Genomic DNA, 14,514 nt, shown 5'->3' with positions numbered 1-14,514 from the left:
TGTCCTTAATTCCACCTCTTCAGATTCTACTCAGAAGTCACACGGCTCTCACGAGCACCAGACAGGAGACGGTTACGAGTTAACACTAAACTCTTGACCCAGATGTGACCCGTGACAGGATTATGTTCAGCTTTTTGTTTACACAGGTATGTACGAGGTGTGTGTTGTGCGTGTTTGCTCATTTGTACGTCTGCGTGATGCAGCGCAGGTCCGACCAAACTGTCACTCTTTAAGCCTGTGTGTGTGTGAACGAGTAAGAAACCTTGGGTTGTGTTTGTTAACAGAACAGACAGTGTACAGAGAGCAGACACACACACACACACACACACACACACACAAATGACATTTGCTCTGTTTCTCCGTTATACATCCTCTTGGGTCTTTTTGAATTGTTTTAAATATGTCCATGACACGCACCGCAACACTGTGTCCATCGTCATGTAAGTATCGCACTAAATAATTCAAATTATATAAATAAATCGAGAGAGCATTATGGTGCTGCCTGCTTCAGGGAAACATGTGTAAGTCTTGTCAAAACTCTAAAAAAGAAATGCACTATTTATAGTGGTTTTGCGTTCCAAATCTAAAACAAATGTAAAAAATCTCCGTCGAAAACGTCTCCCGGCTTTCCCCTTAACATTCCTCATCATCCACAATATTTTACACTCGGATATCTGTGTTTTGCAACCCAGCAACACAAAAGCTGTGATTTATTTCTCCCACGCATCCCCTGTTTATTCTACATGCACGGCTTCCAGCAGGTCCTCGACAGCCGGAGCTGATAATATTGGAGCGGTGTAATAAAATATGGACACGTTTTCATGAATTATCCATTAGCTAAGAGCTCATGAATGATGTATTTGACCCAACACATATTTTATTAATAGGATTTTCTTAATTGAGTTGCTTTGAATAAAGCAAGGATTAATCTCGGGATGAATATTAATAAAGCTCAGAGTTGATCTTGACGTGTTTCAGTTGGTTTGCTACGAATGTGACGACAATTTTATAGACACAAATCATTTTCAGAATCTTTTGTGCGCGTGCGTTGGTGTGTGTGTGTGTGTGTGTGTGTTTCTTTCTTTTTTTTTTAAACTAGATGAGATATAAATTAGAAGCGAAGCATAATTGTGGCCTATTTGTATAATGCACCGATACACTGCGCATTGATTTAATCTGCAATCAGGGAAATGCTCTGAGCTTGGCTTTGATTTGGATTTGTCATGCTCGAAGCCCCAGCTGCAACTCCTGCTTCCAGGGTATTGAAGACTAATTGAAAAATGCACCTTGAGGAAAGTTCCTGAAAGGCACCGAGCTGCCCCCATCGGCTCTGCCATGTTTGAAGGCTTTTTTTTTTCCCTTCCCTCCCTTTTTTTTTTGATGTTGTCACTCCAGATCTATTGTGTTTCTGACAGACAATCGAACAGGCCTGTCGGCGGCTGGCAGCTCATTTCAGTGGCAGGTGGCAAACAATTAGACACAGCAATTTGGGCTGCGGCGGATGACATTAAAGCGTGCAGGCCTTGAGTAGTACATCGCGGCCACGTACGACAGCCCGTGTGAAAGCATTTCAAAAATAATACACTTTGCTGCGGCGACTCATTTCATCCTGTCAGCCTTCATTAAGGGACTGAGCGCTGAGCGGGACAGGAGGGGAGAGCCGAGGGACACGGTGGACCCCTTCCGTTTAATCTGCCATCAACGCCCTGGAGACCCTCTCTAACACCCCTCTCGCACACACAATACACACTCGGCACCTTTGCTATTCAGCAGACGCACCTCATCTGTAACCTTCAGCCCGGTTTATAATCAGACCGGTGTTACACCAGGCACTTTCTCATCTCGGCGTCTCGCGAAATTGAATCGCAATTCCAAAAAGAAAATGTGAAAGGTTTTAAGAAGATCATGTGATCAAAAAGGGTCGACCCACACACAAGCACTGAGTCTTCGGGAACAGAGCTATAATACCCTGAGCTATATAAACCCTGGTATTACTTTTGAGTTACTTTTTTTTTTTCAAAATACCATTGTGCAAGTATGGTTTCAGCTTTACGTCGTTAAATTTGGTTAAACCTTGTCCAAAAAAAAAAAAAAAAAACACTTTAAACAAATCAGAGAGGAAATAAAGAAGAGTTTTTACTATATGGGAGCCAATATTATTTTTCAAAAGAAAAGTCAAATTCCCAGATACAGTATAATGGGTCAGAAAACATTAATCGATTTTCCATATATCACTTCACGCTGTCAATCAAATCACTCATTCTAATACCTAACAGATCTCATAGGGATCATAAAGACTAATAATAAACTGAATACAAAATTACTAAATCTAATTTGTCTAAATCCTGTTTTTTTTTTTTTCATTCAAAAACAAAATAGTTATAACTAGGTTTTAAAACCAGAGAAACATTAAGGACGGCGTTAGACAAGTTGTTATAACAAGTAATAACAGAAAGACATTTGCTTCCAGATTATTAAATGATTTTTGATCTGATTTAATAGCGTTTAAGTGCCTGTTTTTATTTTGTCTGTATATTGACAGATGATGTCAGATGATCAGGGCATTGATTAGTACACTGCTGACGCTGAATACTGAGTGGTTGAAACAGACAAGAGGGGAAGTCAAATCTTTAGTCATTGCTACTGTATATTGTCTGTTTTATTTTGAGGAGCTATATTTATTACATTATTATTATGCTGTGTCTTGTTGATCATTTGAACATTATTTCTTTTGAAAAAAAGTACGAATCTCTTTTCATCCTGCAAGTCTTCTGCTCTTCAGTCCAGATAAGACGGTGATGAAAAACAAGAAGAAGTGATATTCTATGGAAGATGAAAACGGTTTACAATAGCTGTGACATATTTTTACGAAATTGGTCAATTTTACTGTTTTTAATTGAAACCGAACCCAACAATTGAATTTACTTTATCCACCAATATGACCGAGTACTAATAAAGAAATTACATTAAAAAAACATGACGTTGCATTATAACATGAAATGTAACTGATGGCAAACTGGTATAAAGAGATTAAAAGATACATTGAAACATGCTTTGTGTCACTTTTTGTTTCTTTCTTAATACACTGAGCATTTCATTCTACTACAAATAGCATTTTAATATCAACAGGATAAACAACTACATTTAAAAAGTAAACAAAAAGCAGTAAATACCCTTCCTTTAAGATGTTTAAGTCACATCAACCTATCACTAATTATACTGTACAATATATATAGATTATTTTCTCATAACACCACACCCCGAGTATTTCACTCCTTACTGTTCAAGTCAAACTGAGACTTGCGATGACATATCTGGTGATGAGACTCTTAGTCGCAGTAAATCATTTGGATGGGTCAAACGTTTAATAAAAGGCCAAACGTCCGTGAATGACGATCCCAGCCGAAGTGGCTCTGAGCCCACTGCAGCCGCTCCCGTGAACACTGAACGAGTGGATCGCATAACTCTTGAAAATCAACGGATAACTTGTCAGCAACTTGCACAAGAGACGCATCTGTCTGAGTTCCTGGGAGACTGGGGTTTCCTCCGATGTGAAGCAAGCATCCACGCACTAGTGGAACCCTGGGATGAGTGCATTAATATATCAGGGGATTATAGAACGAAATAAAGGGAGTTTGTGTGCTGTTTCTCTGCACATCCAAAAGTCCCTGTTTGACTTGAACGTCCCTTGGATGAACATCTGATCTAGAACATAAAAACGCTTACCTTATCAGTGTTTTTTTTTTTCTCCTGGTCAAACTAAATGTTTTATGAATCTTTAAAATGATGTAAAAGATTAGAGCACGGACACTATCTTGGTTTATGGAAGAAGGCATGCACTCAATGTGTGTATGAGTGTAGCAGCAGGCCCTAAACACTACACTGGGATTAGCTAGGGATGAATGTTTCCCCTCTTGAAATGGAGACGGATAACTCTGAGATCTTATCTGAGCCCGGAATGTAAACACGCACCCAAAACGCTCGACTCCGATCCAAAGACCTTTTCAAACACAGAAATTCTTAGTGATAGGCAGCGCGCAGGACTGAGGTGACTTACGGCTTGCTTACGAATAAAAAAATCATTACGGCTGGAAAGGAATAATCCAGGTATTTGTCACGGGCTGACTGATGTGTGCTGCGCTCCGTTGTTAGGTCAGAAAGTTATCACACAATCACAGAGAGAGAGAGAGAGAGAGAGAGAGAGAGAGAGAGAGAGAGACTCCTATATTACAGAGACACAGACAGCACTGAAATGATTCATATCAATTGTCCTTATGTAACATTAATGATAAGAGGAAGAAATGAATCAGATACACACACAGGTTCAAGCTCTTTGACAGTAATGCTAATGCTTAAATATTATCTGTCATCCAGTTGAAAGCAATATTGTTGATACTCAGCATGGCTACAGCGCCTGACCACAAAGTTCATCTGAGTTTATTTCATGCACTTATTTCTTTTAACCGTTTTGAGTCCAGTTTGCAAAAAGCATCATAAAGTTAAGCTCAGACTTCTCAGCTGGACATGAGTCCTCTCTCGTGCAATAGCACAATACTTCATTTTAAGGAGTATAATAAATTATGTTTATTCATCAAATTGACTGCCTTTTTTTTTCCTTTTAATATCATAAAAAATAAAAGTTGGCTAAAAAAAAGGATAAACTAACTTGAGGTATTTTTTCTTACCACATTCTGTATTGTGCAAAAGCCTTGAGCCTCCTCAATTTTTCATAATAAACTAAATTAAATGATGTAGATTAAATAAAAGAAATGTAAAAACAAACGTTTTACTTTAACAGGCTGCAAACTGCCTAAGGATACAATTAAAAAATTTGGTTGTTTATGTAACAACCTCAGCAGCAGCCTCATTTCCCCTCTCGTCTGTTCCAACCACTCAGCATTCAGTATCACCGGTATACTAATCACTCACTGGCCTGATCATCTGTCATCATCTGCACCTGGTTCTCACTGGTTCATGCCTTTAAAATATGTTCTTTTTTATGTTTAAATCATTCATAGGTCAGTGTGTGGCTTAATCAAAAAAACGTTTCTCTGACACTGCTCAGATACGGAGCCGAAAAAATAAAAAATCCTTTAAGAAGCGAGGAGACAATTCCAGAAACTACATTAAAATAATATAAGGGAGGTTGACTCTGTTGGACAAAAAATAAATAAATAAATAAATGACGAGGGCTTAAGAAATTTGCACATGAGTACCTGCAACATGAGATAGTATGTAGTGTGGGAATGAGACAGTAAGGCATGGGAATGAGATAGTAAGGCATGGGAATGAGATAGTATGTTCTGGCCAAGACTTACTAAGGCAGGGGAACAAATTTAAGAACAACTATGTAAAAATGTGTGGTAATGAGATCATTCACGTCCCAGGTTGTTTTGGAGTGTGTGTTGTTTTGGAGTGTGTGTCAATAAGTAAATAAAGGTAATCATCCATCTATACTAACAGTTAGAAACAAAATTTAAAAGTTTAAATTTGTTTACAAGAGGCAAAAGGCATAGTATAGACATAGTATCTCAGCCATTTTTTATTTTTATTTTTTGCATTACTTATGGACAAATTTCTATTTTCTTCTTTCATATTATGGACAAATTTCTATTTTCTTCTTTCATATTTCTATATTATATATATTTTGTTCTTATTTGTACAGTATATTTTTATTCTTATTTTATTTTAGGTAGCACAGTATATTTTTACTATTACTAGTTAATTTCATTTTTCTGCAATATTTCTTTTACTGCAATATGTCTTTATTTTTATTTTTAACTTTATTTTCTACCGTATTACCTTTTATTTATATTTATTTCTTATGTTTAAGTTTTTTTTAATTTTAAGGTCACTGGTAGTCGAAAAAGCATTTCACTGCATATCGTACTGGTTATGACTGTGTACGTGACAAATCAAATTTAAATTTGAATTTGATCTTGATCCCACGCCTTGGAAAGTCAGCATATATATATAATTTTTTTTTTTCCTCAATGACTCCAGAGGGGCTCCGTACCAAACACAACAAACAGTGCTATCTCTGTGAGCTCAGGTGTAGAACATTCTGATGAATCTCCATGATAAAGGGTTAACTGATACCTCAAGCAAGCATGTCTAGGAGTAAAACAGCACTCAATGTGTTGCAATTAAAGTTATGACCAGAGGTGGGTAGTAACGAGTTACATTGTAACATACAAAAAATACTTCTATGAGTAGTTTTACTGCACCATACTTTTTACTTTTACTTGAGTAGATCTGTGAAGGAGAATCGCTACTCTTACTCCGCTACATTCTGCTCCACTCGACTCGTTACTTTTCTAACCGTTTATTCTACACATGGAGCTGGTCGACCTACCGCTTGCCTGTTTCACCAATCAGACACAGCAACTAGTGATGGGTCGTTCATGAACGATTCGTTGTTTTTGAACAGGTCCTTAACGTGACTCAGAAGAACAAGTAGTCTCGGAGAGTGATTTGTTCATTTCCTACTGGGCGCGCATTTGCAAAGCATCACAAAACCTCCATAGGTTATGCACAGGAAACAGAATTAAGTATTTATCTTTAAGCCTTTTGGCCCAAATGTTCGTTCTTTTGTCACATTTACATTTAGGCATTTGGCAGACGCTCTTATCCAGAGCGACTTACATTTTTATCTCATTATACATCTGAGCAGTTGAGGGTTAAGGGCCTTGCTCAAGGACCCAACAGTGGCAACTTGGTGGTTGTGGGGTTTGAACCTGGGATGTAGTGTTCCGAACCGTAGTCCAATGCCTTAACCACTGAGCTACCCCTGGCCCCTGGTCACGTGACTCCCCTAGACACTATGCAGTGCAATAGATTTTCAGTGCAAAAAGAACGAACAACTCAGACTAGAAGATATGAGAGGTGAGCTACTCATTCTCTTTATCATAATATGTCCTTTACTGCATTGTGATATTTTTTTTATTACTGGAACTATAGCCACATGTTGTGTATGTAGACGTGTTGGGGGTCTGTTTATTGAAAATGTAACATTTTATTTTATTTCTGATCAAAAGAACGAAGTGAACTAAATGATAAAAAAAAAAGATTTGTTTATTTTGATGAACGAGATTTAAAGAAGCAAGTCACTAAACTTCCCATTACTATCCTACCTGTGAATCCGTCCTACATATGCTCATTGCGCATGTGCAAACAAAAGTTTCTGCATATTCCTCTAATTCTGCAGAACGCCCATAAATCCATGCTGCTACTAGTGGGATCTTGCGGTTAGTGTACAATCTTGCAGTAAGCATAGAATCCTTTTTTTTATTTCTGTGCGAACATATGTTAACTTTAATTGTACATATAATGTTACTGTAACAGTTTATGAATATATACTGTATATACTGTATGAGAAGACATAAAAAAACACATTACCAAGTCATAGCAAATCGATACTGAATTTCTCCTGACTGATCACCTTTATACCCTGATTAAACATCTCTATTCTGATGGACGTGGTCTCTTTCAGGATAACCCCGCTCCATCACCAGAACTTGAGGGCCTACCGAATGATTTGATGATGATGTAAATGAAGTAAACTGTATACCCTCCCACTCAACACAACTTAACCAAATAGACCCCGAGTTCTGTACCTGTCAAATGAATGGAACTGCATTGGCATCATGGCCTGAGTCTCCCGCTTCAATACATGATTTTCAGGATACGCCATCGGTTCTGGGCCACTCTCACTGGCATCCAAGGGAGCTGCTACCAGACTCTTGAGGATCTCCTTGACGTTGATGCCCTTGTTGGATTGGCTGATGCTGGAAATAGAGGCAGCAGGCTTCAGGAGATCTGCTTCAGCCAAGCTTTCCTGGGCTTTAGCCTCGGGAGAGAGGGTGCAGAGGATCCCACGTAGGCCGTCTGGTCCTCTGGAACCAGGTTCCAGTTCGGCTCCGTTAAACATGCAGGATGCAGACTCGTCCCCGAGCCCGGAGTCTGAATGGGGCAGAGACATTTCAGCATGTGGCTCATGGACCAAAGAGGGATCTTTAGTGCTGTCTGGGAATGTCAGTGGGTTTTCTGTTGAAAAAATAAAAGCGTAGACATCTATTGTAATATATCTGATAGTTTCATAAGGTGTTTTATAATAATTTGATAATAGTTTTAACAAATAGTCTATATTACTAATAGTAATAATAATAATCATTGTTGTTGTTATTAGTTATAATAATTAATAATACAATGTAAAATAATAATAATAATCATAATAATATTTATTATTATTGTTGTTATTATTATTATTATTATTATTATTATTATTATTATTGTTGTTGTTGTTATAATAATAATAATAATTATTATTGTTATTATTATTATTATTATTATTATTAACATGGAACCTGAGACCTTGCAATAGTTTCATGCACCATTTAATATTTTTAAAGGCATCATAATATTAATATTACATAAAAATAATTGCAATGCTATAAATAACCTTTGCAAATGGAACACTTGAGGTAAGGCAGTACCAATGTGTTTTGTTCGTGTTTTTGTTTCGTTTTGTATTTTTTTAAAATGTTTTTATTAAATAAACCCCACAACTTTAAATATTTGCAACAAAAAAAAACATCTGTTTCCAAGAGGAAATATAACATAAAAGTGGCAGATGATTGCTGACCTGCACAAGACTTATAAATATAGAGCATTACATAGACAGGTAAAAATAATAACAAAAAATAAATAAATAATAATAATAAATATATATTTTTTTTCTTATTTAAACATAAAGACATTCCATGAGGGGTAAAAAAAAAAAAAGGAGAAGATGATTTAAAAAAATTTGGAAAAAAAAACTAAAAGATCCAGGAAATGTTGCAGTTCCTCTATGACCCTGTAGGTGGCACAGTCTAAGCTATTCACACATTGGCAGGCTGTTTAGCATCCTGTGTGTTTGGAGCAAATTATATGTTGTAAATTTGTTTAAGATTATAACAAAATCTTTTTTTAAAATGCTTTACGTCAAATTGAGATATTTATAAAAATTATAAAACCAGCAGATCAAATCGTAGCTAGGTATCGTAATAATATCGTATCGGGTGTTCCCTGGAGATTTGTTTCCATTATTAATGAGTATTGCCAAATAAAGGTTTATGTAAATGGAAATGGTTTGATTATCAGTACAATATATTGATATTGGTAAAATACGTAATACATAATGTATTTTCTTTATTTCTTTACTGTAAATATTTAAAGTTAAAATGAGTGCTTTGAGTGTAAACAGCAAGTCTTGCGCAGATGTAACCAGACTTCACACACCCACATCCAGCTGCACTTCGCAATCCTGATACAAATTCATAGTTTTCTGCTAATGAAGCCAGTGCACCATTATAAAGCTAAAGATAAAGTCCAGAAGCTTATCATCTCACATATTCTTCAGCTCTATAGTGTCTGAAAAGGTTCTGCAGTCTTGCCTTTTTTTTTTGCCATAAATGTATGAGGCGATGCAGCAGCCTGTATGATTCCATTCTCCCCTGCTGGATTACTTGCCTAATGGTCACCGACAGTTACTGCTGGAAATAGCAACGCCATCTCCTGTGTCCTCATATGCTGGCTTTTTCCATTTTTCTCTCCCTATAATGCCATGTCACGCTCTTTCTTTTGCTCCCTCTTGCTTATTCCTTCTTTCCTCTACCTCTCATCTAAATCTCATTCTTTGAAGCTTATTTAATCCCTAATCGCTTGTTCCAGAATCTCTAAACTGGTGAGAAAAAAACCTCTTTGATGAGAAGTCAATATCGATTAGCCTGTTTTTTTAGGTGATGTGTAACTGACGCGCTCAGCAAAGTTCCTCCATGCACTTAAAATTTCAATTCCATGCGGTGTAATTGACAAGACATGTGAATTTTAAGCAGAGAGAAAGACACAGAAGCGCCTGGTTAATGACTGAGCTTGGTTATGAAAACGAACAGAGAGAGAGAACCCAGAAAACTTGCATTATATACACTAGCGTTAAAAGCAACACCTTTAAAGAGAGAAAAAAGCTTTAAGATAAAAAAAAAAAAAAAAAAATATATATATATATATATATATATATATATATATATATATATTAACTAGATTAATAGCTGGAGTCTGTGAGATTTTGTCAAAGGTAAATAAGAATCTTGTCATTCCCTGCCAGCAGAGGTCACAGTTTCCTAAATAGTATTCTACTTCCTTTGTTCATATCCAGGATATTTCCTGGCTAAACTTAAACATTGTATATTTTGCATTTTGAGTGACTAGCAGTTTTCTGTGAATAAGTATCCAAGTTGTTGTTGTTTGTTTGTTTGTTTGTTTGTTTGTTTAATTTCAGAACTCTTCAGAAATTCTCAGCGTATCAGCAACAGGTATCCATGTGATAGTGTACGGCACGGAGGAAGTTATGTCTACCTTGGTGACACTGCAGGAGAAAAGGAACAATTTTGTTGAGGCAAGTTCCCTTCTCTTAGATTCCCTACATAGGGAGGAGGGGGCACTATTTAAAGCACACTGCGAAAAAGTCTTGTGAAGGTCACTGTTTCCTAAATAGTTGTCTACCTCCCTTGTTTTGTTTATATCCAGGATATTTCCTTGCTAACCCAAATATATAATTTTTACCCAGCCTGCATTTCAAGTGGCGAGTGGTTTCCTGTTATTAAGTGAACAATGTTCCGATATTTTACCAGAAATGGACAGAAAAAAAAAGAAAAGAACATGAAGCTTGTATATGACCTGTTATTTCTTGCGCCATTTATTATTATAAAGAACAAGATAATATTCATTTGAGTAATATACATACATATTTTTAGTTAAACAATTATTTAATAAGCTATTAATCTAATATTAATCTGTCTAGAAATGACAGTTTATATGTTGTAAATAAATTTAATTATATTTATTTACAAATTATATAAATTTAAATAGTATGTTGTTTATTTTAATATTTTATTATTATTATTATTATTATTATTATTATCATTATTATCATTATTATCATTATTATTATTATTATTATTATTATAATTATTATCATTATTATTATTATTATTATTATTATTATTATTACTGTTTATAGCTGTTATTGCTGTTGTTGCTTGTTTGTTTAATTTCAGAATTTCAACGTTCAAGATTTTTAGTTTGTCAACACCACCATATGTGCAGACACAGGAATCAAAATTATCATTTCTCTTCTCTCTTATCATGCGTTTACATTTGTTATATAAAGTAAAAAAAAAAAAAAAAATTAAATAATAAAATCAGCAGTCCTTGCATTATAAAACAGTATGAAGGTAACAGCAGTATACTTGTAATAAATAGATGTAAATAAAGAAGGTATGTCTACATGAGTGACACGACAGGATGTCCCTTTCTGAATGGAGTAATTTTGTCAAGGGAAGTTCCCTTATCTGAGGTTCCCTGCATAGGGAGGAGGGAGCACTATTTAAAGCACACTGCAAAAGGAAATCTTGTAAACTCTTGCCGCTCCTTCATCCTGATATCACTATTAGATTATCCTTTGCCAGAAACGTCCTGACTATTGCCTGTCTGATTTTATTGCAATATTAAATTACCTGATAAATAAATCTCTTTTTGGAGTTTACAGAGAGCATACAGCAATGTTGTAGACAAAATCAAAATGTTTACATGTCTATGTATACTGTCTAAAATTCTTAAAGCAAGCTAAAAATTCCACTGATACTGCCAGTATTAATACCAATAATAATAATAATAATAATAATAATAATAATAGTAATTAGCACCTGTGCTGGTGGGGGAGTTGATTTCGTGGCGAATGCTCCTCCCGAATTGGCTGATAGCCCTGGTCGTCTCGCGCTGTGGCTCCAAGATGTCACGATACTTGGACACCATTAGGACAGAGATGAAGTAGACCACAGCCAGGGCCAGGAACTGCGCCTGCTTCCCGTCATCCTACAAAACACATCACAACAGATCATCCAAAGTCTGTCGAGAAGCTGTATTTATAATGTTTTTTAAAATAAATTATTGCCATTTTATTGTCATTTTTTTAATGCTGTGAAACACTTTGGGTCAACTTTCCATGTACTGTAAATAAATGTTGATTGATTGATGTTAATACACAATTTTATATGGATTAGAATAATAAAAAAAAAGTCTTATAGACAGTAAAAGTGTTATCTGTAAAATCTAAACATGAGCTAATAAACTAAACCTAAACCTGAGCTGTGTCTTCAGTGCCAGTGCTTAATATTGTATCGTCTTTTTCCAATAAAATCCATTTTGAAGGTTTTTAAATTTACTGACCATTTAATAATAAACATTTCTAGATTTACCTAAATCTTTTTATTTATTCATACATTCATTTATTTATTGATTTTTCCATTTATCCCGAATAATAACTTTTTAACACTTTGTCTAAGAAACGTGAATGCTTAAGGTATCAGCCCAGTAATGAGGAATGGTACAGTACAGCTGTGTACTAAGCCACAAGTTTTAGGGATTTTTGTATTAATTTAATTGTATTAATCATTTTGGACTTGTATGTTTACTTCCTCCAACGTTGCTTTGCTGCATATTTATTTTCTAAAATATCCCTTATATCTCTTCCAGCCTGCTTGTGCAATCTTAGACTATTTTTATTGACAGATTTGTTCAATTTCAGTCTGATGTGTGTCTACCTTTAAATCAGGTCTGGAAACTGAGACAGTCACGAGAAATAAAGTTATTTCTTTTTTAATTGACTTTTGCATTGTTCTGTTCTCTTGCTATTATAACAGGCACCCAAAGTTCATTTTTAACTTTAGTTAAAATATCCCTTTTGCAATCTTTTGCACTAAATTAAACATTAAACTAGCAAAATCTAAGTCAGTAGTTATTAAATGGAAAAAATAGGGACATAAATTTGTGGTTTACGGCAGATATTTATAAGGAACGTTTTTGAGCGATCCTTAAAATATCTCTACTTTCTTACACAAAGGCTTATGTGGTTTAAAACAGGCACACACTTTATAAGAAAACACATATTAAATAAGTGATTTTATATTTCCGACACCATTACTACTTACGACATCTCGGAAAACAACGGCACGCAGTCGGTTGATGTCCACATCCTGTAGGAGACGATCTGGGTCCTTAATAGGAGACATGTTGCTGGGGAAATTATCTATAGTCTAAGATAAATGCAGAACAATACACTATATGTGAGTCCACACACTGCATGTCAGTACAGTGACAGTGCAGTAATCAGTGTCACATCTTATGACAGAAAGAAAGAAAGAAAGAAAGAAAGAAGGAAAGAAAGAAGGAAAAAAGAAAGAAGGAGAAAAAGGAAAAAAGAAAGAAAGAAAGAAAGAAAGAAAGAAAGAAAGAAAGAATGAATGAAAAAAGAAATAAGGAAAAAAGAAAGAAAGAAGAAATAAAAGCAGCAAAGAAAGAAGGAAAAAAGAAAGAAAGAAAGTAAGAAAGAAAGAAAGAATGAATGAAAAAAGAAAGAAGGAAAAAAGAAAGAAATAAGAAAGAAAGCAGGAAAGAAAGAAGGAAAAAAGAAAGAAAGAAAGAAAGAAAGAAAGAAAAAAGGAAAGAATGAGACACCTGACCTATACTGTCACCCATACTGTGCCATGCCCCAAAAAACGAAATCCATGGGATTTAGCTCAGCTCAGCTTTGGTTAGAGGTGGTGAAATAACAACATATTGGTCTGATATTTTGGGGCGTATATAAGAAGTACTGTATAGTAGTAGTAGTAGTAGTAGGAGTAGGAGTAGTAGTAATAGTAAACTGTACTAAAGTTAAGTAGAAAGAACTGAAATACGAAAAAAATAAAGGAATAGACAAAAATAGCAGAGATTACTATAAGAATATATACTGATTAGCCATAACATTATAATGAAAAATATAAAGCCCAATATTGTGTAGGTTCCTCTTTTGCTGCCTGGGCCGCTTTGGACTATTGATAATGGCTCCAAATGACCTCTGGAGGACACGAGGACGCTCACAGGAGGAGGTGTGGGTTGTGAGGTGGGGCGTGCCTTGCACTTGTTGGTCCAGTGCATCCCATATGGATGCTTGATCGGATTGGTATCCTGGGAGTTCGGAAGTTGGGTTTGTGGCATTAGGCTCTTTGCCTGCTGGACCCTGTGCGTGGCGGGCTGTGGTGCACCGCGTGTTCTGATGCTATTCTATCAGTGCCAGCATTGACCTTTTCCTTAGGAAGTTGTGTTATATTAGCTTGTACGATCGGACTGGACAGACTGGCCTTTGCTCCCCACAGGCCTTGGGTGATGAGCCTTGGGGGGGCCACGATCCTCACCAGTCACCAGTTTACTAGAGTATAATTGATAATCAAAGTGCATTAAATGGCCTGTTATCGGTGTATGGGAACAGAAATTATATAAATTGAAATATAATACAATAGAAATTACTAAAAGAATGAAAAAAATAAAAATGTAATACAATGAAGTAGCAAGCAGAAGAATTGCTGTAGAACAGAATAAAAACTGTAGAGATACAAAAATAATTCTATAGCTACACAAATGCTACAGCAATGG

At 35.7% G+C, this 14,514-nt stretch overlaps 1 protein-coding gene across 1 annotated transcript in view; it reads right to left on the bottom strand.

Moving 5' to 3' along the window:
- The window catches only part of nbeab (neurobeachin b), a 387,766-nt gene that overhangs the window by 197,798 nt on the left and 175,454 nt on the right, over positions 1 to 14,514 (bottom strand). Inside the window, exons 28-30 of the mRNA XM_053507055.1 lie at positions 13,032 to 13,136; positions 11,748 to 11,916; positions 7,617 to 8,046 (exon numbers count right to left, since the gene is read on the bottom strand). Of these exons, the coding sequence (XP_053363030.1) occupies positions 7,617 to 8,046; positions 11,748 to 11,916; positions 13,032 to 13,136 (704 nt within the window). The remainder of the gene's footprint in view (positions 1 to 7,616; positions 8,047 to 11,747; positions 11,917 to 13,031; positions 13,137 to 14,514) is intronic.

Source organism: Clarias gariepinus, chromosome 11 (genome assembly GCF_024256425.1).
Source record: "Clarias gariepinus isolate MV-2021 ecotype Netherlands chromosome 11, CGAR_prim_01v2, whole genome shotgun sequence".
In the NCBI taxonomy this organism is placed as follows: domain Eukaryota; kingdom Metazoa; phylum Chordata; class Actinopteri; order Siluriformes; family Clariidae; genus Clarias; species Clarias gariepinus.
This window is presented reverse-complemented; position numbering and strand designations above follow the sequence as displayed.